A 24760-nucleotide genomic window follows, 5' to 3' on the forward strand; every position below is an offset into this window, starting at 1 on the left:
TGTGAAGCATGAACCAAGACCAGCCATTCACATGGTAAAGTCATTGTAACAGCTGTGTAACAGCTGTAAGTTGGCAGGGCAAACAGTATTAGCCAGGTTGATGGTGTCTTAGATACTGCACCTGCCTACCGGCTCTATGGCTCTGCCCTCCTTTCTGTTTAGGAGAAAGCTGTCCCCAAGCTCTCGCCTTGAAGCCAGCCACTTCCGTTCCTCCCTGTATGCCACTGGTGCCTTTCAAGCTGCTACCCTAGTGCTCTGGCTCAGAGAGAGTGAGTCTGAGTAACTCTGTGTGGGGATTCTTTAAAAGCTTTATTTATTTATTTATTTTTAGACAGGGGGAAGGGAGAAAAAGAGGGAGAGAAACATTAATGTGTGATTGCCTCTTGTGCGCCCCCAACTGGCGACCTGGGCCGCAACCCAGGCATGTGCCCTGGCTGGGAATCGAACTGGCAGCCTTTTGGTTCACAAGCCCGTGCTCAATCCTCTGAGCCACACCAGCCAGGGCTGTGTGTAGGTTCTTTAAAAGGCACTGCTTGGGACTCCAGTAGTTTCTTCTACCACTCAATCCCTGATGGTTTTTAGCAGCCAGAAGTTGTGAGGACTTATCTTCCTGGCACTGGAACCTTGGGCTGGGTGAACTGGTGTGGGGCTGGGACTCCTGATTACTGAGATATCCCTCCCAAATTTTTATCCACCACACATCGATGTGGTACTAGCCCATTCCGTGTCTCCGCCTCTCCTACCAGTGTGGATGGATGTGGTTTCTTTTTCTTTTTTTAAAAAAAGGTTTTATTTATTCATTTTCAGGGAGAGGGGAAGGGAGGGAGACAGAGAGGCTGAGAAATACCAATGTGTGGCTGCCTCTCACATGGCGCCCACTGGGGACCTGGCCCACGACCCAGGCACGTGCCCCGACCGGGAATCGAACCGGCGACCCCCCGGTTCACTGCTCATGCTCAATCCACTAGCTACACCAGCCAGGGCAGATGTGGTTTCTTTAATTCCATAGTTGTCAGACTTCCATTCAACTCGATTTCTGTCAGGTCCGTGTGATGGTTGTTTGATAATTTAGCTGTAATTTTGATGTGGTTGTGCGAGGAGGTGATCCCTGTTTACCTATGCTGCTATCCTGACCGTAAGTCCCAAATATGCTACTTTCAGTCCGTCTATCAACTCTCTTCCCTACAGTTGTGACCCTGAAAGCCACATGTTGAGATGCATCACAAGATGGGCAAACTTCCGTCAACCTGTGTTCTTTTGAGTTTCTAAATAGAACAAAGCTGTTTGCCAAGCCATAAAGAATATGTAGCAAAAATGAGAAATAAGTTTTGTTGGAGAGCTGAGATTTAGGAGCTAAGTCATTCCTAGAGCATAATAAAGCCTATCATAATTGAAACAGTAATGGAAATAGGATCTGGAATTCAGGAGTGTGTGGGGGACAGGTTAAAGCATTAAGTAAAAGCCAGTCAACACAGGCTTTATTGAGAGGTGGAGATTTGAGGCAAGATTAGATGGGGGTGAGAGAATTAGTCAAGCAGATACCTGAGGGAAGAATTTACCGGGCAAGGGAATCAGGTAGAAGAAGCAAGTCTCTAGTAAGGAAATGTGACTGTCAAGGAGGCCAGCGTGGCCAGAGCAGAGAAAGCAAGTAGGAGGAGAGGTGAGAGAGGTAATGGGGGCCAGAGCAAGTGGAAGCCGAGAAGCCCCTGTAGGAAACTTGGCTTTTATTGTGAATCAAATGGGGAGATGTTGCAGGGTTTTGAGCAGAGCAGTGTCACGGTGGTTGCTATGTTGAGAATAGACAATAATGGATCAAAAGAAAAATAGGGAGGCTGTTGGTATAACCTAGGTGAGAGGTAATGGTTGCTTCCGTCTCTGTATTAGGCATTCACGACTGTTTCATTTTTCTGTTAATTAAAAAGCAAAGAAAACCAACAAACAAACACTTAATAGACATTTAGTAAAGCAGAGCCAAAGAAGAGAACACACTAGAAATTCTCCTATGCTAGCCTCTTCTCTTTTTGCACTTAGACCCTACAAAGAAGCAAAAATGTACTAAGTTATTGATGGAAATTACTTGTATACAACAGATTGAAGAAAAATTTATTTAGAAAGTGCCAAAGGTAGAGCTGAAGGTAGAGGAAAAAAAGGAGGGTTTTGATGTAGGGACAATGAAACAATATCACAACTCAATCCACATTAATTCAGGTTTACTACGCTCAAAGTGCTTAAATGGGAGAGTTAGAAGCCCAATTAAGCTAGACACAGAGGTTAAGGAAGAAGCTGCTAGTCTTTTTATTTTCCTTTTACCCTGTTTCAGAGCACTTTTAGATTTTACTGGGGTAAGGTGACTAGTTGGGAAAAGAATGAGTCACTATTAATTCTTATTGATTGGCTGATGTTTTTCAGCTATTAGTTTCTACCTTCAGAATATTTCCCCTAGATTATTTTTTCTGGAAACAAACATATTAGGAGGAACACCTAATCCAAGTCTGACAGCATGATTTTCATATTTATTCCCCACTGAATGATAAAATTCTGAATCACGAAGTATGAATGCAAAGAAGTATTTCATCAGTTAATTTTAAGCAGATAAAAAAAGATCACAGCCCTGACTGGTGTGGCTTGGTAGATGGAGTGCCAGCCTGCAAACCAAAAGGTCGTCAGTTCAATTCCCAGTCAGGACACATCCCTGGGTTGCAGGCCAGGTCCCCAGTAGGGGGTGCGTGAGAGGCAACCACACACTGATGTTTCTCTCCCTCTCTTTCTCCATCCTTTCCCCTCTCTAAAAATAAATAACTTTTTTTAAAGAAAATCACAGATTTTAAGACTAAAAGAAATAAAACAAACTAGATAAATTAGATAAAAGTAATAATTTAAAAGTGGAATCACGGCCCTGGCTGGGTAGCTCAGTCGGTTAGAGCATCCTTCATATGCCAAGGTTGTGGGTTCAATCCCCAGTTAGGGCACATACTTAAGGTTGCCAATTCCATTCCCAGACAGGACATATATGGCAGTCAACTGACTGATGGTTTCTCTCTCCCTCTTTCCTCCCCCATTCCCCTCTCTCTAAAATCAATAAAAACATATCCTCAGTTAAGGATAAAAAATTAAATTAAATCAAAAGTGTGTTTGCATGGGGGGATGAAGAATTATTCATAACAACCAATTTCCCTGGCATATTATTCATACGATATCCAAATTGCATCTATGTTTAATTTTATATTAAACTGTCTCTAGAAACAAATTTAGGACCACTATCCTCATTTAGATGTAACTGGAAGAAAAAACAGACTTATGCAGAATTATCCTTTCCCCCAAAATACTGGAACTTATCACAAATATATAAAATATATATAGACCACCCCATTTTAGTCATCTTTGTTAGTACTTATTTTCTTACAAATCCTTAATATTGGTGTGCTCCAGGGCTTAGTTCTAAGGATACTTCATTTCCGAATCTATACTCACTTCCTCAATGATCTTAGGAATTACATGTAATCCATATGTCCATAACTAAAATTTCTGTCTCTAGTCGGGATCTCTCCTGAATACCAGACCTGTACATCTAACTGCCATCTTGCTCTGTCTACTTCAATATCTAACAGGCATTTCAAATGTAACATGATCAAATCTGAACTCCTGATTTCTCTTCCATCTCCTCATCTGATCAGTTACTCTTGAAGATATCTCCTTCCTAGCTAATGACTACTATTCCTTAGGCCAAACATCTTGCTGTTATCTTTGACTTCCTCAATTCATATCTATCATCTAATCTATTATCCTTCAAAATATATCACATTGTTAATTGAAATCCCCACGGCAATTACAAAGAAAATAACTAAAAAATATACACAAAAGGAAATGAGAAAACAATCAAAATGGTATACTACAAAAATATCAATTAAACACAAAAGAAAGTAGTAATGGAGGAAATGAGAAACAAAAAAAAGTGTAAGACATACAGAAAAAAAATAGCAAAATGGCAGAAGTTATTCCTTATCAGTGATTACTTTAAATGGGTATGGTTGAAATTTCCCAATCAAAAGGCAGAGATCTGCAGAATGAATAAGAATACAGGATCCAGCTATATACTACCCAAAGAGGCTCACTTTGGATCCAAAGACACAAATTTGTTAAAAGTGAACAACTGGAAAAATATATCCCATGCAAACACAAACCAAAAGAGAGTTAGGTGGCTATACTAATATCAGACAAAATAGACTTTAAGGCAAAAACTTTTACAAAGGACACAAGAACAGTATAGGCTGATAAAAGGTAAATTCATTAAGGAGATATAACAATTATAAACATGTTTACCAAGCAACAGAGGCCCAAAATAAATGATGCAAACATTGACAGAATTGAAGAAATAGACAGTAGAAAAGCCAGTTGCATCAGTATTTAAAATCAACGATCCCACAGTCCTTTTCCTATGTAACATTTAAGAGATATTTTTAAAATTCTTCTGTAGCCTCAAGATTATTGCAAGTTTAACATTTTTCATGCCTTTTGAAAAGTGCAAGCCAGCCAGCACTACCTGAGAATAGTTTAAAACTTTCCTTACTCTGAGTAAATGACTTTAAATTTCCTTGGCTTTCAGCCTCACAATAATACTGTTTACTATGCTTGCTTTTTTTCCCTACTGATTGTCATCTCAATTTAGCCACAAATTTAGCCACTTTCCACCTTCTCCATAGCTTCATCATACACTTCAGATACTACATTAGCGTTTTCCTCACATACAAATAAGTGAATTTCCTCTTCCTTTTTCTAGATGCACTATATTGTTGATTCATTAATATGGCCAACAGAACAGTATCAGATGCCTGAATGAATCTAACATGTATATTTTCTTTGTAAAGCATATCACACATTTCTTGTTTTAGGAACACTAGACACCACTGCCGCACTGTGCTTGAGGACCATTTTAAACAGCAAAACCACCACCAACAACAACAAAAAACACGGAACAAATGAAAAACATGGAACCAAATTGACTTTGAAAAGGATTCCTGTTTACAGTATAATAGCTGAAACAAGAAAGCAGAGCACTGCCTTGTTCAACCTCAGCTGGGAACATGAACTCTAGGTGACAAACTTTTGCCTTTGCACATCTGTGAGTGTACTGCCTGTGGGGTTACAAATAAATTCTAACGAGTGGGTAAATTCACAAATATGCAATCCATGAATAATGAGTATCAACTGTATGCAAAATTAAATTTTTCTCAAGTAAACATGAGCCAATAAAAAAAATCACAAGGGATATTATATACTACTTAGAGATGAGCAAAAAAAAAAAAAATACACACACAACATACCAAAAAATATGTAATGCAGTCACTACAGCCCTCAGAGGGAAATGGTAAGCAGTAGAGACCTACATTAAAAGAAATATCTCAGATCAGTCACAACTCTACACCTCAAGGACTAGAAAAAGAGGAGCAAACTAAATGCAAAGCTAGCAGTAGCAGGGAAATGATAAAATGATTAGAGTGAAGAAAAATAAATAGAGACTAGGAAAAGAAAGACAATCAACAAAACCAAGTTGTTTCTTTGAAAAGGTTGACAAAATTGACAAACCTTTTTTTGGCTGACATAAAAAAGACAGAAGATGCAAATAATTAATTTCAAAGATGAAAGTGGGGATATTACTGTTGATCTTACAGAAGAAAAAGGATTATAAGGGAAAACTATGAAAATTGTATACCAACAAATTAGATAAGCTATGAAATGGACAAATTCCTAGAAACACAAATTACCAAAACTGACTCAAGAAGAAATAGAAAGTCTAAATAGATTTATAACAATTAAAAAAATCAAATCAGCTATCACAAACCTCTAGACAAAGAAAGACCCAGGTCTAGATGGCTTCACTGGTGACTGGAAAAGTCGGCATTTGTGCTGCCTGTCACTACCAGAACCAATAAATAGAGACAAGGACTGAATCTTTATGGATGCTTTATTCAGATGCCAGTGATCTGAGAAGACGGTCGGTTATGTACCCTAAAAACTGTCTTAACATCTTATCTCAAGCTGACCTTTTTCATAAGGAGAAGAAAAGGGTAGGTAAGGGGTTTGGAAAAAAGGTTAGTCAGATAAGTTACAGTCTCAACAATTCTTTGTGTCACTGGATGTTCCCTTCCCAGAACACAATGGCTCAGAGAACCCCTGGGGCACAAAGGTTGAACTGCTCATCTACCTCCTGGAGTCACATTGGTCATGTATTACAGTTCCTGGAACAACAGCTTTCCACATGCAATAATCACTTAGTCATATCAACTATAACTACAGCTGAAATCTTTAGCTCTTGAGTTCCCCTATCAATTCTACCAAACATTTAAAGAAGATTTAACATCAGTTTTTCTCAAGCTCTTCCAAAAAATAGAAGAGGAGGGGACACTTCCTGATTCATTCTATGAGACCGTTATCACCCTAATATCAAAACCAGACAAAAACATCACAAGAAGAAATCGCAGAGGAATATCCCCTGTGAAAACTAATGCAAGTATTTCCTACAATAGTATTAGCAAACCAAATCCAACAGCACATTGGGGGGGGAATGCAAAAACCCCAAAATTTATTTATAAAAAGTTGTGTATTTATTCTTACATGTTTAAACTTCAGTCACCTTCAAAGTACACTCCATTTGATGCAATACACCTATTTAGATGTTTTTTCCCACTGCTCAAAACAGATTTTGAACTTGTTGATTTTGATGCCTTTTAGTGCTTCCACTGTTTTTTGTTTCACCTCTTCCACATCGGCAAAATGTTTCCCTTTGAGGGCTTTTTTCATCCAGGGAAACAAAAGAAAGTTGCTCTGGGTAAGATTGGATAAATACGGAGGGTAGGGCATGGGGGTAATGCCAATATGGTAAAAAACTACTGGATGCTCAGTGCTGTGTGGGCAGGTACACTCGTAAATGAACCATTGTGAAATACGCAAACACATTGAAAGAATCTTCCAAACAAACTCACTGAAGCCAAATGCAGACTCTCATAACAATGCCAGCTGGTACACTGATACAGGTGAGTTCCAAGAACACTCACCTAGCACAGGAAGCCTGTACTACAAGGGGCCCACACTCCAGAAGATAATTCCAGGGTTTTTTTTGGGTCCCCTCTCATATCCTATCTCAAAGATAAGGGTCTTTAATTTCTTTCTATAATGTTTTGTAGTTTTCAGTGTACTATTCACTTACTTTGTTAAATTTACTCCTAGGTATTGTATTCTTTTGGGTGCTATTGTAATTGAATTGTTTTAAAAAGTTCCTTTTCAGATTGTTCATTGCTGGGGTATAGAAAAAGAGCTTTTTAATCACATTGTCATATCAATAGATACTGAAAAAGCATTTGATAAAATCCAGCACCCATTTATGATAAAAACACTCAGCAAAGTGGGAATACAGGGAGCATACCTCCACATCATAAAGAGCATACACAAGAAACCCACAGCCAATATTATATGCAATGGGCAAAAACTAAAACCTTTCTAACTAAGATCAGGAACAAGACAAGGGTGTCCACTTTCACCACTCTCATTCAACACAGTACTGGAAGTTCTGGCCACGGCAATCAGACAAGAAAAAGAAATAAGAGACATCCAAATTGGAAAGGAGGAAGTAAGACTGCCATTATTCACAGATGACATGTTAGTGTACATAGAACACCTTACACTCTCCACCAAAAACCTACTCAACCTCATTCAGTGAATTTGGCAAAATAGTGGGATACAAAGTCAATATTCAGAAATTGATGGCATTTTTGTACACCAACAATGAAACATCAGAAAGAGAAATTAGGGGAAAAATCCCATTTACTACAGCAATAAGAAAAATAAAGAACCTAGGAATAAATTTAACCAGAGAGGTAAAAGACTTGTACTCAGAAAACTACAGAACGCCAAAGAAAGAAACTGAGGACAATACAAATAAATGGAAGTATATACCATGTTCATGGATTGGAAGAATTAACATCATTAAAATGTCCATACTATCCAAAGCAATCTATAGATTCAATACAATTCTTATTAAAATACCAATGCCATAGTTCACAGACCTAGAATATTTCAAAAATTTGTATGCGACCAAAAAAGACCATGAAAAGCCTCAGCAGTCTGACAGAGCCCTTGAGAAAGAACAAAGTAAGAGGGATCACAATACCTGATATCAAACTATACTACAAGGCCACTATAATCAAAACAGTCTGTTAATGGCATAAGAACAGACACACAGATCAATGTAACAGAATAGAGAGCCCAGAAATAAACCCATGTCTCTATGGTCAACTAATATTTGACAAAAGGGGATACAAGCATACAATGGAGTAAAAATAGTCTCTTCAATAAATTGTGTTGGGAAAAGTGCGCTGGTACATGCAAAAAAAGGAAACTAGACCACCAACTTATACCATATACCAGAATAAAAGAGAAATACAAGTTGTGACACCATAAAATCCTAGAGGAAAACATAGGCATTAAAATTTCAGATATCCCACGTAGCAATATGTTTGCTGATATATCTCCTAGAGCAACGGAAATAAAGGAAAAAATAAATGAATGGGACTACATCAAATTAAAAAGCTTCTGCATGGCTAAAGAAACCATCAACAAAATGAAAAGGGAACTGACCATATGGGAGAACATATTTGCCAATGATACATCAGACAAGTGTTTGATCTACAAAAATACAAAGAACTCATATGAGTCAACACCAAGAAGACAAACAATCCAATTAAAAAATGGGCAAAGGACCTGAATAGGCACTTCTCCAAGGAGGACATACAGATGGCCCCTAGACATATGAAAAGATGCTCAACATCATTAGTAATCAGAGAGATGTAAATTAAAACCACAATGAGATTATCACCTCACACCTGTCAGAATAGGCATCATTAATAAATCAACAAATAACAAGTGCTGACAAGGATGCAGAGAAAAGGGAAGCCTAGTACACTGTTGATGGGAATGCAGACTGGTACAGCCACTGTGGAAAACAGTATGGAATTTCCTTTAAAAACTAAAAGTGGAACTGCCTTTTGACCCAGCAATTCTACTGCTGGGAATATACCCTAAGAATTCCAAATCACCAATTCTAAAGAACTCAGGCACCCCTATGTTCATAGCAGCACTATTTATAATAGCCACGTGCTGGAAACAGCCTAAGTGCCCATCAGTAAAGGAGTGGATCAAAAAACAATGGTACATTTACACAATGGAATATGATGCAGCAGAAAGAAAGAAGGAGCTCCTACCCTTTGTGACAGCATGGATGGAACCGGAGAGCATTATGCTAAGAAAATAAGCCAGTCAGTGAAAGAGAGATACCATATGATCCCATCTATAAGAGAATTCTAATGAACAAAATAAATAAACAAAAGAGAATGAGAGGACCATAGGAACAGACTGACAGCGACCAGAAGGGAGGGTGGAGGGGAATAAAGGTGGAAAGAAGCAGAAGGGACTAGTCAAACAACATATATGAATGACCCATGGACACGGACAACAGTGAGGGGACTGACTGCTGGAGTGTGGGGTGGACTGTGTGGAGGAGAGCATAGGGGGAAAAATTGGAACAACTGTAATAGAATAACAAAAATTTTTTTTTAAAAAGAACAGCTTTTGGGTGTTGGATCTTGTACCTTTCAACTTTTCTGAATTCATTTACTAACTGTAGTAGAAGTGGATAAATGAATGTGGATTCTTTGAGATTTCTAATTTTTAAAATCATGTCATCTGTTGCCCTGATCAGTGTGGCTCAGTTGGTTGGGCATCAACCTACAAAGCAAGGGGTTGCTGGTTTGGTTCCCAATTGGGACGCATGCCTGGTGGTGGGTTCCATTCCTGGTTGGCGCCCATGAAAAAGGCAATTGATGGATGTTTCTCTCCCTCTCCCTTCCCCTCTCTCTAAAAATAAATAAAATTTTTTAAAGTAAAATATTTTTTTAAAAAAGATCACGTCATCTGTAAACAGAGAGTTTTACTTCTTCCTTTCCAATTTAGATGTCTTATTTCTTTTTTTTTTCCCCCCTAATTACTTTGGCTAGAAGTTACTGTATACAATATTAGATAGCAGTGGTGAGAGGTAGACATCCTTGCCTTATTCCTAATCGTGGGGAGAAACCTTCCAGTCTTTCACCATTGAGTGCAATGTTATATGTGGATATTTCATAAATGCCCATTATTATGTTAAGAAGATTCCCTTCTATTTTCTTAGCCTTTTGAGTGCTAGATGATCAGGGGTGTGTGTGTGTATATATTTTTTCATGTAACAACCAGCATATTATGAACTGTATTTTCTATACTAAAGGTAAAAACAAACAAAACAAAAAACTTAATCAAAATAGCATGTTTTCCTTCATTGCACTTTCCACACTGGTAGGCTAATGTAGAATAATATATGGGTTCAAATAGGTAAAACAAAAAGTAACCCATATCCAGTCATTTAATGTACATATTAATGATAAAAATGTGAACTGAAACATTTTCAACTTAATCTATTGTTTTGACCTCTTCACATCTAAATGTCATCTTAGTTACTTACTGTTTCTCTTCTAAACTTAAGTCACAAGTATCAGTTTAACAACAGAACTCATCACGTAAATATTAATAATTTTAAATACATTTTATATTACAAATCATAATAAGGAAAGTACTACTTACTACCATACTAGTTGATGTAGCCTGAAGTTAACAAAATAGGATCCATTTCTCTGAAAACAATAAATTGTTTTCAATGAAAACAATTCCTATTATAGGGAAGGGATTTGTAAGGAAAGAAAGAGAAGGACTATATGTTACACCATTTTAGAGCTGTAGGCAGACCACAGCTTCCCAGAGAGTTAAGAGCAAGAAATTCCTGATTGCCTCTGCAGAAACCAGAGCAAAAACAAAAGAAACAGTAAATCCAGTTTTCCATACAGTTTTCAATTCATTAATTCATTCCAATTACAACCTATCAAATAATTTTTTAATCTGTCTCTTGGATAATCTAGCCCTATTTGTTACAAGGCACCAGAAAACTTCTCTAGTATCTAGTGTGGATTCTGTGGTGACGTTTTTCAAAAGTCCCTATTCAAATCTCCCAGGTTGGGAGCAAATCTAGTTTGGGATGACAATAGCTCTTCTGGAGCTGCTTGGGCTCTTTGGAAGAGTAAGTAGAGTAGGAGAAATTAAGTACAGTAATTTTCAAAATGCAAAGACATTGTAATAGAAAACTCAAATTCTGTCTTTTCCCCACTGGCAAATACAGCAATTCTATATGAACCCTGGTTTCTATTTTTTAAAGTCAGAACTAGAAAGACTAGGAAGGACTACATCTTTCCCCTTTTCCTCTACCATAGAAATCTGCCCAACTTCTCTCTCACTTCTGTACAGTCCTCCACTTTACTCTCACTCTCTATCTAAAATCCTACCTAATCTAATCCTTTATTTCTGATAGACCAACTGGCTAGAAGTTTTAAAGCCAAAATTCAATTCTAGGTAGATGTTAGAAGAAATGAATGTGGATTTGTTCTTTACTGAAATGTTAATAGATGAAATAATTTTATTTAACATACAAGGACTATGTAACAGGTGCTATGCTATGAGCTTTACAAGTAGTAACTCATTTAATCATCAGAACAACCCTATGGGGGAGGTATTCTAATTTAAATTAAACTGAGGCAAAGAGAGGCCCAAGATGGAACAGATACATATTGAGTTACAGAGCTGAGATTCAAACAATGGAAGTCTGATTACTGAGTCTGAGCTCAGTCACTATGCTAAGCTGCCCTTCATGGATAAAGTGTGTTGTCTGTATCCCTAGGATCAAGCAGATTATCACTGTTATTTTTTAATTAGGTTTTTCTTATAATGGAGGCTAGGTACAAATTTCATTTAATTAGAGATATGAGATCTTAAAGGTATTAATTCCACACTCCTCTCTTTACAGATGAAGAAACAGACCCAGGGAATGATAAATAACATTTAGTATTATATTCTAGTGGTCTAATGCCTTTTACAATTTAACATGCTTATTGTTTTACACTTTACACTTTTATCATTACAAATAGGTAACAATTTTAAGTTTGGTAGGAGTTCCTAGTTTCTGTTTTCTTTTTCTTAGAGAATGTTGACCTTTATCTGTTGAATTTATGTATCTCCTCAAATATGCTTTTACTTAAATTCAATCTTTAGATCTTATCAAAAAAATTTGCAACTCCTCACATTATTTTCAAATTCATAAAAATTTACCAAACCCAAAACAGTTCACAGAACCTCCTAGATGCTTTTCACTTCATACCACCACCTAATCTTTTCATTGCACATCCTGCTACAGGAACACTTATCTAAACATTTTCTTCAGTTATTCCACCCAACAGTTTTATTTTTACTGATATGCTTTCCTTAACTATTTATCACACATAATCAGAATTATTTTTTATATTATGGCATTTTCCACTGATATTCATAGAAGTTAATAAGTCAATAAAATTACTTGAAATTAAAGTAATTACAAAAACTATTTTTACTAGAATTAAAAAATTTCAGAGTAATTTAAATATGACAGAGGCAGACACCAAAAAATAATACATTTGGAATTCAAGGAATGGATAGTGTATATGTAAACAACACTCGACAAGGATAACACATTAATGATAAATCCACCTTGTTCTCATACACTGCTAGTTTAATCAAAATTGATGCAACCTTTCTGGAAAGCATTTTTGTCTATACACAAAAGAGCTCTAAATATTCTAAATGTATACACATTGACCCAGTAATCTCTCTCTCTCTCTCCTAGAATTCTTTTTTTTTTTTTTCTTTAAGGTGTGCACTTTAAGGTGCGTGAACCAGTCTCAAGTCAGTGTACAGGTAAGCCCTGGCTGCCTCCACACCTCAACCCACTCCCGGGGAGACCAAAAAGCCTTCATACATCTCAAGTTGGGGACAAAAAGGGGGGTCATGATGGCTGACCATTCAAAATAAAACAAAAAGGACAAGTATTAAGGTGAAGATTAAAAAATTTGGATTATGTAATTTACAAAACACAATGCTATCATCCTCCCCTGTGTGGACGCTGGCAAGGGCTGGCCCTTCTTAGGGAGAAGTGGGTGGCTTTGGGGCAGGCAAGGGACTTCCTGTAACAATGCATCTCACAGATATTTGGAATGACTACTTAAAAAATGAACAATGTACAATCAAAGTCCTCAGGCACACCGTAGAACTTTGGGGATGTTCACTCTAGACTGCTGTCACCTTCACTATTCCAGTTTTTAAATCCTGAGTCAAGCACAAAAAAATAAAATAAAATAAAACAAACAAACAAAGCCATATGGATCTTATCTCATTTTCTGCTTCTACAGGTGCAAATTGGGTTTTATAAAGAAAGGGTGTAATCAACTAAGTAACAGTTTGTCCAGAAGCATTTGCTGTGGTTGGTGGAGGGGTGGGGCTTGTCACACTCCTGGACAAGGGAGGCCAGGATGGAGCCACTGATCCACACAGAGTACTTGTACTCAGGGTCACAATGATCTTGATCTTCATCATGCAGGGAGCCAGGGCCGTGATCTCCTTCTGCATCCTTCTGGCGAAGCCTGGGTACATGGTGCTCCTGCCACAGAGCTCCTTATGGATGTCGGTGTCACACTTTATGGTAGAGGTAAGGGTAGTTTCATAGCTGCCACACGATTCTATGCCCAGGAAGGAAGAGGGCCTCTGGGCAGCGGAACCACTTGTTGCCAATGGTGATGGCTGGCCAGTGGGGCAGCTTATAGCTCTTCTCCAGGGAGGAGGAGGATGCAGCCATAGTCATCTCCTGCTCGAAGTCCAGGGCAACATGGCCCAGCTTCTCCTTGATGTCACACATGATTTCCCACTTAGCTGTGATGGTGAAGCTGTGACCACGCTCCTTGAGGAGCTTCATGGGGTAGTCTGTCATGTCCTGGCCAGCCAGGTCCAAATGCAGGATGGCATGAGGGAGGGCACAGCCCTTGTAGATGAACACAGTGTGGGTCACCCTGTCACCAGAGTCCATCACAATGCTAGTGATGCAGCCTGAGGCATACAGGGACAGCATGGCCTGGATGGCCACATACATGGCAGGCATGTTGAAGGTCTCGAATATGATCTGGGTCATCTTCTCACGGTTGGCCTTAGGGTTCCAGAGGCCTCTATGAGTAGGATAGGTGCTCCTTTGAGGGCCACATGCAGCTCACTGTGATGCCAGATCTTCTCCACATCATCCCAGCTGGTGACAATGCCATCTTCCATGGGGCACTTCAGGGTCAGGATACCTCTCTTGACCCTGGCTCTAGGCCTCATCACCCACATAGGATTCCTTCTGGCCCATGCCTACCATCATGCCCTGGTGCTGGGTGGCATCCCACAATGGAGGAGAAGCTGGCCTTACACATGCTGGAGCCATTGTCAACCACAAGTGCAGCAATATCATCACCTATGGCAAGCTAGAAGTGGAGTAGACCAGCAAAGGTGGAAGAGTGGTGGAGGCAAGAGGCCCGTGCCAGTGGGTGGACAAAGTCTTGGCAGTTTTCCTAGAATTCTCTACTAATTCCATACTATTGGATTGGCCAAAAAGTACATTATGTTTTTTTCTGTAAAATAAGATACATTTACATTTTTCATTTTCACCAATAACTTTATTGATTTGGATATTTTGGATATGTTGACTATCTCCCACTATTGGCTTCTAGTGGGTAGAGGCCAGGAATGCTGTTAAACATCTTCCAACTACTTGGCCAAAATTTTGATAGTACCAAGAAACTTTGCAAACCACTTTTGACACATTCGCTCTGTTACAGCACCATCTCCATATACTGCACAAATCTTTTCTTGTGTTTCAATTGCGTTTTTACCTTTCTTGAAATAATAAAGCATAATACGCTGAAAATGTTGCATGTTTTCTTCCATCTTCAATATTAAAACAGCTGCAGAAAAATTCACCAATTTTGATAAATTTTTTTAAAAATGCCTTTAACTGGAACATAATCAACAAAAAAAGCAAACAAAATATAACTAGAAACACTGAAATTAAGAACAATCTAACAATAGCAGAGGGGAGGGGGGAAGGGACAGTGGGGGGAAAGGCTTTTCAGGAACTACTATAAAGGACACATGGACGAAACCAAGGGGGAGTGTGGAAGCAAGGGAGGGAGGTGGGCTTGGCTGGGTTTGGGGGAGTGGTGGGGGGAAATGTAGACAACTGTAATTGAACAACAATAAAATAATTTTTTAAAAGTGCATGCTGATAGGACAAATGTCACAACACAATTTAACAAAATTGTTTTGAATGAAGTTAAAGACAACTAATCACCACTAGAGTCATTGTATGAAAAAACCTTAATGGACTTTTTGGCCAACCCAATACTATGGCCAGGCAGTGTAACACAGTAGTATAGTGTCATTTTGCAGCCAAACTTCCTGGGTTTGAATCAACATTATGTACTGGCTGAATCATCTAGGACAAGTTACTTGATTTGCTTCTGCCTCAGTTTCTTCTACAAACCAGTGACAATAACCATAGGGTTTTATGGAGATTAAAAAAGTTAAGTTATTTAAGGCATTAAAAACAATCCCAAGCACAAAATTAGTATTTATTTATTGTTGAGTAAAAGAAAAGGAAAATCTCCATAGTATATTTCTAAATGAAAAAACAAGCAAACAAAAAAACCAAGGTAAAGAACAGTATGAAAAATAAACTATATAAATATATGTCCACAAAAGTAAAGACTATCTCTCGAAAGCTAAATAAGAAACATAAAACAGTAAATCCTTCTGGAAAAGAGATCCTGTTGTCTGTGGAACTGAAGAAGAGAAATGTATTCTCCTCTTCATATTTTTATGTAAATAGGTTTCTACAAAGTATTACCTATTCAAATAAGTAAATAAAATTAATTTATTTTAAAATCAATAATTAACAATAGTACTTACAAAGTCAGGAAAAATGTGCATTTTGAACACAAGTATCACTCTAGGTAAAAAGAAATCAACTAGTAAAACAATTTGATTTTTTTAAATTTGATCTTTAATAAACTTTCTTGCCAGAATTACTACAGTGGTCAGTTTCCCCTGGCTCCTGAAGCATTTTCCAGCCTTTGCCATTTGTGGCCTACTTTTGTAACTCTTACGTCTTGCCTTCTTCCTTTTATGTTTTCACGGCCTCAGAGATATCTTCCTCTATTATCTATAATAAACTGTATTTTGACAGAATATCTCATGTGCTTTTCTTTTCCAAAGCTCTCATTATGTTTATTGAATTTTTTATTTATGTCGGGAATATAGAAGAAAAGGAAGGGTAATCAAATCTGCGTTTGATTTCAGTCAACTTAATATGTGTTTGAAGTACAAACATTGGTGGATATTGCATATGTACACACCCACACGCATCATCTTCTTAAAGCATATACAAGCTATTTTGTATTTTAAGAACAATGATATGTATTTCAAAAATATCTATTACTGCAAATATTCTTTTCAAAATTACAGTGATTTGAAAAGTTTTCTGTGTAAGCTCTGGAGTCTGTTTGATTCAGCCTCTGCCACTTACTGGCTGTGTTACTTTGAGTAAGTTATTTAACTAACCTCCTTCTACCTCAGTTTCCTAATATGTAAACTTGTTATTAATAGTAGGCCCAAACATTGGGATGTTATAAAAGTAGACTAAATAAGATTATAGATATTTCAAACAATGTCTGACCCATGGTAAGACCTTAATACATGTTAATATCAATAATATTATATAACTATTATTATTATTATTACTAAAAATCGTAAAAGCATATGGACTAGTTGGGAATGGGTTTGACTAAAGAGTATGTAATGACACTAATTTTTGTAAATGAAATTCATCTGAAGCTTTTTAAATGTTATTCAATCAAGTATACAATTAGAACTCATTATATGCTATATTATTTAAAATTAAGATTTTATTTCTGGAAAGAACAGTCAACCATATATACAAAATAAATGTTTTCTTTTTTTTAAATCCTCACGGAGTATATTCTTTTCTTCTCATTGCTTTTTAGAGAAAGAGGAATGGCACAGAGAAACTATCAATGTGAGAGAAAAGCACTGATAGGCTGCCTCTCCTACATGACCAGACCAGGAATCAGACCAGGGATCATATGCGTCGGGACAGGGGAACGCGCACACCCTGTTGCCCAGACAGGGGATCCAACCACAACCTAGGTATGTGTCCCAAATGGGAATCGAACCCACAACATTTCGGTTACAGAACGATGCTCCAACCAACTGAGCCACACCGGCCATGGCTGGATGCTTCATTTTTATTTTTGACTACTCTTTAAAGAACTATGTTCTTAATTCTAATGCTCCTCATTGTCTATTTTCCCTATACAGGCTACAAAAAATTCCAGTGAATAATATGAGAGTAATAATCATTACCCTGGCCAATAGATCTCAAATTATTTAGTATCTAGAGAAATGCCATAACACTTTCTATCTTGTATCACTGTAACATTAGAAAAAATTTTTCCAATTCAAAATACTTCCTTTAAGCCATACTGTTCCTAACTTCCTTTTCGTATTATACCTTAAAAGATTCAGAGAGTAGACCTGAAAAAGAGCTGCGACAGTAATGTTGGAGGTATATAAAATATCTATTCTAAGCATCAAAAGTTCATTTTACTGGAAGGGGTTGAAGAAAGTACATCTTTTTCAGCAAAAAGCTTTGTGGAACCTCAGCAAAATGCAATGTCCCTCACTTACCTAATGGATCAGAATCTCCAGGATAAGGTACAAAAATCTTCACTTTAAACAAGCCCCCAAGTAATTTTTTTTTTTTTTGGTCTACTGTTACTTTAAGAACCAATAAAGGATAATAAAACAGAAAGGGTTAATTTCAAAAGCTCCTTGTAGGAGGTAAATCTTGAGTAGATTTCAAGTAGGAACATTAAGTGATAGGGAGGAGGGAGTAGTTATTACCAACCAAAGGGATGATATATGAGATAACTCAGTTTCCAGAGATGTTTCAGCATCCTAAGCATATATAAGCAACCACACCTATCCTGAATGAGAAGTAGGGGCACAGTGGACAGACAGGACTGTAAACCAAAACTACTACTGATTAGAAAAACACCAGTCTTTCATTGTTTCTTTTTATTAATCCTCATCCAAGGATATGTTTCTATTGATTTTAGAGAGAGGAAGGGTGAGGAGAGAGAAACATCCATGTGAGAGAAACATTGATCAGCTGCCTCCTGTACTCACCCTGATAGGAGATTGAATCTGCAACCCAGGTATGTGCCCTGACTCGGAATCAAACCTGTAATCTTTTGGTGTACGGGATAATGCTCCAACACCCTGAGCCACCCAGCCAGAGCCCGAGGCTGAAAATTTAAGAGACTTTCAGGGAGTAAGTCTCTTAAAATTTCAGCCTCGGGCTCTGGCTTTGGATTATTCCAACAAGCCCGTGGAATATCGAAAGCAGGGGTGTCAAGCTCATGTTCACCAGGGGCCACATGAGCCTCACAGTTGCCTTCAAAGGGCTGAACGTAATTTTAAGACTGTATAAATGTAACTACTCCTTAACTAGGGGAAAGGAGCTCGGCACTACTGCTGGGTAGAAACAAGGTGCTGGGCAGGATAAAACAAGGTGAAGAGCTGGATTGGCCTGCAGGCCTTGTGTTTGCCACCTGTGATCTAAAGGATTTATTTTCTCTCCTTATAAAAGAGAAATTTTAAACCAACTAGCTCTATTTGATATGCTTAAAGTTATATGGGAAGCTTTGTCAAATAGAGAAATAATAATTTGTTGTATTTGCATCCATAGAGTAATAGTAAAATAAATGTTCTAAAGATTTTATAAAAATTTCCAAGAGTCTACCAAGTTTTGATATAACTTCATCTACAATTCTAGTTGTTATCTTGGAATGTTGTATCTTACACAAAAGCGAAGTTCTTTGTCAACTGCATTATAATCAGTTCTATAACCATGTCATTTTAAGTTTTGTCATTTACAGATGGTCACTGTTTTATTCTGATGCATTGCAAATAGGTTTCAACTCAAAGACCCATGAAAAGGACTCTGATTATTTTTAAATGTAGTTTGCTCAGAATAAATTTTCAGATAACTTTAAAATCGATTCAGATTTATAGGACTCTAAAGAATAACTGGATTTATAGAAATATTGGCAGATGATCTGGGTGAACAAGAATTGATTATGTGGGGCTGACTGAACTTAATAAAGACATTATTTTATGACTTTGTTTAAAATATAGCTGATTTAAAAAATTTTTTTGTTTTCCAGATATAAAGAAACTTTTTTTTCTTAAAGTAGTTTGGTAAATTATACCTTTGTAAGCAATACTGAAACTTTTATATTTTTCTCCCTACCTGATCCCTCCAGAATTTGGAAACTCTTAGTAAGTATTATTTAATTTTCATGGCAATATGGTTGTTTGCATGAACTCAATGAGAATCTGTTCTTTTATAACAGGACACAATTGGAAACTGATTTTATTAACGAAGACTTTGAGTGAAATATCTAGTTTGAGAGAGACATGCATAGACTCTGGATGTCACCAGAAAGCTTAAAGGAATTAAGATTGACTTTGGAAGCTGATAAAAGCCGTTTGGAAAAACTACCTGATACCCTGCTTATTTAGTTGGTTCATGGCAGTATTTCCAGGTGAAAAACGAAAACTGCTTTCCTGAGAGATGGCAAAGAAAGAACCTCAAGGCATTTTGGGGACCTCAAGAACTTGAGAATTCACCCAAATCTATGTGTATTGCATGCAAAGTCGGATAGCAACTAAGGGGCTGGGCTTCTTCGCTCTGAGAGGCTCTGGAGATTCCTTATGAGATTCCAGCAAAGCAGACTTAAGAGAGCCTATGTGATCAATTGCTATTCTTATTGAATTTCTGCAAATAATCAAGATAAATTTATTGAAACTAGACTTATGCAGCCAATAGTCTTAATCTGACCAATTTTGAGGAAAATGAGGATGATTTTAAGGAGAGAATTGTATTTCCATAGACTCTAACGGGTGGGGCAAATGTAGGTTTACAGTTGGTCCTACAGAAAATAATACAATAATTAATAAGTAATAATACAATTATAAACTGTTTCACATACAACTAAAAACTTACTTTTGCCACACTCTGTACAATATACAGTTGTGGATATTAGAGTCTAGTTCACTTACTTGCCTTTGAAGTTTTATTTTTCACCTATATACTAGACTGAATCGTGAATATTCTAGTTGTCCTAAATATTTGGCTATAACCTTCCAAACTAATGTTTCATTTTTCTCCCATCCTTTGAGTTGGAATTAAGAACTAAAACTTTTTTGAGCCCTGCAATAGCAAATGGCAACTAAAGGGCACAATATGAATTTCAGAAAAATTGCCACAATAACTCATACTTAGTCTCAGTGACTGATGCTTCACAAGCAATGCCGAATTCACTGGAACACCTGATGACATCATCAGAGACGTTGAAACAGCACGCAATGTTTCTATCAGACAGTCACTGCCTGCCTTCATTCCAGGAAAAGAAACTTTGAGACTGACATACAGAAATCTTCTCAACTGACAGCCTTACAGATTCAGAAACTGGTTTATAATTTGCTCTAATAGTTACCCTTCTTGTTCCTTCTGTATTCATAAACATACACCTTATAAATACTAGACTGCGTTCATCCACAGTACAGGCCTCACTTTGAGAGCCCATGTGCAGCGCCAACTGCTGAAATGAGACTCAACACATTTATCTGAACTCAATTATTCTCAGAACTGAATGACTGAATTAATGAAATATGGAATAAACTACTTCCAACTTAGCTTCTGGAATGTGAAAGTTTATTATTTAAAGTTTCGGCTCTGGTGAGTAGGTTAGAGCACTGTCCCCATATGCCAAGGTTGCAGGTTTGATCCCAGGTCAGAGCACATACAAGAATCAACCAATGAGTGTCTAAATAAGTAGAACAACAAAATGATGTTTCTCTCTCAAAATCAATAAATTAAAACATTTTAAAGATAAATAAAGTTTCAAAGATGAAACTAAAGGGACAAAAATCATGTCAACCTGAAGCTGCAAAAAACTCAGGAAGTTAGACTTCCCTCCCTTTCCTACCTAAGAGAGACAGACAGAAAAACCTGCTTCAGAAAGGAGATTGTAGGATGCTGCCTTAGCCTAATTTGAATTAAGTACAGTAAACAAGAGGGCTTCAGGCACTTGCTTGTTGCCTGGACACCCCAGGTCCCATTGTTTGAGTAGCCTAGGGGGAATTTTCCTGCCCTATGTGTTGCCCTCTATTTCTTTTAAAGATTTTATTTATTTATTTTTAGAGAAGGGAAGGGAGGGAGAGAAACTACAAGTGAGAGATGCATCCACTGGTTTCATCTTGCTGGGGACCTAGCCTGCAACCCTGGCAGGTGCCCTGACCTGGAATCGAACCAGTGACATTTCAGTTCGCAGGCCAGCTCGACCCACTGAGCCATACCAGCCAGGGCTGTGATCTTTATCAACTATTTGTAAGTGGCCCATTCTCACTTCTTAAATCGAATTCCCCATTTCCCCCTTCTCCTTTTTCCTTTGCTTAAATAGTTTTATATACCCAATGTTGTCTCACTGTCTTTGAGAATTTTCATGGATTTATTGTATCTATGTGAATCCCCCATGCACATAAATTAAACTTTTATTTTCTCCTGTTAAAAAAAAGTCATTTTGGTTTTTGTATTCAATTATTACAGTCAAACATCTGTAAACATAGAACTTCATATAAGGGAGACTTTCTTTCAAAACAACCACAAGATAATTGCATAAGCAATTATTCAAATTCAAGAATTTATGCAAATATACAATGAAAAATGTAAAATAAGAAATTTAATTATATGATTATTTCTAATGTAATATGTGTTTCCACATCTGTAAGTAAAGTGACAGTTTGAAACTAGGAAATTAAGCCCTGTATAGCTCAAATTTTAAAATTGTATGATATATAAATTCCTTTGAATTTAAATATAAAACTTTTTAAATATAAAACTTTGAATTAAATATACCAGGTTGTTCAAAAACTGTAAGATTAACTATTCTGATGATTCAGATAACCCTGAAATGTTAGAATACTGATAGCTGCACCCTGTAAACAATCCATCAGTACTGCTTTCAGACTTCCTGTTAGTATGTGTTCTGAGTGAATGACGAGCAATAAATAACTATTTGGACTACTCATCTTTATAGCATGCAACATAAAAGGCCCTATGATTATAGAATCCTGAAAGTCTCATCAACATCAGAGAAACATCATTATGCCAAACATAACTGAATGAGTACCTTAAATTCTGAAATATTCAGATTAAATAAAAATTTGAGATATTTATGTATATGCAAAACAGGCAGCACCACTTTGCAATCTGAGTATCACTGTAAATCTCTTTTGGTTAAATAAGGGGAAAAAACCTGTCCATGGTACTCTTGCCTCGTAATCCTGCCATTCTTCCTATGCACATTACATGTTTTCCACGTACTGTAAGAAAGATGCACTGCATAGAAGTGTCCATGGGAACAAGATTTTATCTCTAGTGAAACTAAGTCTGGGAAAAGTAAGCTAATCATAAAGAAGTTTTACACAGAACGTGTATTTCTCAGTGTAAGATGATTTTATGCTGTAATGGGAAACACACTGAGAGAGTCTGATTCCTTAGATCCCCCATAATTATTAACTCTTAAATTAAGGGACTGGTCTCCTTACAATTTAAAACACAGATAAAACACGACAGTAGTCTAAGAATAAATTTTGCATCTATAAGAGTTTTAAAACCTCATTTATGAACCATGAAAAACTGAAAAATGGGAGGCAAAAAAAAGTGAGCAAAATATAAAATGTTTACTATTATTCTTCCCAAATTGTCAGGCTGACCCTCTTGTCATACTTGCCATTTTCACAAACCCACTAATAGGATCAAGAGCCCTAATTTTAAGAATATAAACACGAATTTTTAAAGCTAACGCAACAATCATAATGCAGGAGCTTTACTACAGACTAGTGATCCAGAAGATAAAACTTTGCGTCTACCAGAAAATTAGAAGCCACACCCCTTAAAAAGAGAACTGAGGCTGTTCCTCATTAACTTCCATAAAGGGTGGCTTTCGTTTAAAATTCATTACTTCATTGCCTGGATCGACCATATTTGTTTTGGAATTATACTACTGTTTTATAAACACTGATTCAGAGTAAAGCTAAAAACTTTACCAACTCCTGAATCTTTTAGGGGGAAGGCACCCCATACTACGGTGAAATTGAGTCTTAGTTACCTAACAATTCACTATAAGAATATTATAATTAATCACAATTATATTCTGTGCAGCACAAGAATTAAAACCATTTAAAAACTCAACCAAAGCCCAATGATAACGTATTCACGAACAGTGTTAGAACTTCGTGTTCTGAGAATGGCATTATTATTAAAATATGATTTGATGGCTAGGTCTCTAGGTGTCCTCAAGCATTTAATATTTTAAGCCTAAAATGAGCCTGTTTGCGGAAAGAGAAGTTTGGGAGGGGAACAAACAGCCAAATTAAAATAACCACGGAGAGCAAAGAGAACTCCGAGTACTTTAACTCCCCGAGGCTGTACGGGGCGAGGACAGGGAAGCTTACCTGCCAGCGGCCGTAGGTGAGGAGGACCATGGAAATGGGGATGGCGGTGCCGGCCATGGCATGGGTGGAGGGCATGCTGTACTCGGAGTTGTAGAAGACCTCCAATTTGACCACGGGCGGCGAGGCGGGCCGCGGCCAGCGGATGATGTCCTTGGTGCACTGGCCCAGGTACATGACCAGCACCCAGATGACCACAAGCCTCCGGCCCACCAGGGCGTCCAGGTTCCAGATCCAAAAAGGGAAGAACAGGATGTAAAAGAGTTCGTTGCCCAGCTCCGTGCCGAAGCAGAACAGGTAGTAGAGCGGCCAGTTGCTCACGTAGGCCAGCTCGCCCTCCTCGCCGGTCAGCGAGTTTCGCCGCAGGGCGCCCGCTCGCCGTGGCGAGGCCGGGCCCAGGTCGGTTGCCAGCCCGTTTCGCACGCCGTTTGGGGTGCCGCCGCCGCCGCCGCCCGGCTTGGCGGGGCACTGATTGCGGTCGCTCCCGGGAGGTTGGGGGCCTTCGCAAGCCCCTGGCTGCCGCTCTCTGCACCGGGAGTCTCCGGAGAGGGGAGCCTCCGCCTTCTCATCCTCCCTCGGGTCGGCGGCGTAGCGGCCGCGCGGTAGTTCCACCCCACACAGCCGCTGGAAATGGGCCACTTTCTGCGGCTCCCGCAGACGGCCAGCCAGCTGAGCGAGGCGCTGCCCCAGCGACATGATAACGGACCCGCGCGGCCCGCGAACTGGACGACGGTGTCAGGAGGGCGGGTGGCGGCTCCGCACAGCCCCGAATCGCAGCCGTGCGCGTGGCCAGTGGCGGCGGCGGCGGCGGCGGCAGCAGCAGCAGCAGCAGCAGCAGCAGCGGCAGCGCCTCGCTCCAACGCGCCGGGTTCTGCCGGGTGACGGCGCCACAGGCCGCAGCAGCCGCCGCGAGCCCCGCCCTCGTCGGCGCGCGCTCCGCTGCCTCCCGCGGCCTCCACGCGCCGGCGCGCGCCGGGCCCCGCCCCGCCCCCCGTGCAGCTCCGGGAGGGAGCCGGGCCGCGGGCATCCGCCGAAGTGCACTGTACCTCGTCTGGGGGCCGAGGCTCGTCCGCCGCGGAACTCGGCTTGCGGGAGGTTTCGTGTCCTCCCTCTCCAACTTAAGCCCCCTTTTCCTCGC

The 24760-nt window shown here is 38.7% G+C and overlaps 1 protein-coding gene and 1 pseudogene across 3 annotated transcripts in view; both read right to left on the reverse strand.

Moving 5' to 3' along the window:
• Positions 1-24452, reverse strand: part of SGPP1 (sphingosine-1-phosphate phosphatase 1) — a 37407-nt gene extending 12955 nt beyond the window's left edge. For both annotated transcript variants that reach the window (XM_053927981.1, XM_024567376.3), the window contains exon 1: positions 23626-24452. In XM_053927981.1, the coding sequence (XP_053783956.1) occupies positions 23626-24318 (693 nt within the window). In that variant the 5' untranslated portion in view covers positions 24319-24452. The remainder of the gene's footprint in view (positions 1-23625) is intronic.
• Positions 9714-14925, reverse strand: LOC112311134 (actin, cytoplasmic 1-like; annotated as a pseudogene). Its single transcript, XR_002975450.2, has one exon. The product of XR_002975450.2 is annotated as an actin, cytoplasmic 1-like (transcript).
• Positions 24453-24760: the final 308 nt, after the last annotated feature.

This window comes from Desmodus rotundus, chromosome 7 (genome assembly GCF_022682495.2).
Source record: "Desmodus rotundus isolate HL8 chromosome 7, HLdesRot8A.1, whole genome shotgun sequence".
NCBI classification, from domain to species: Eukaryota; Metazoa; Chordata; class Mammalia; order Chiroptera; family Phyllostomidae; genus Desmodus; species Desmodus rotundus.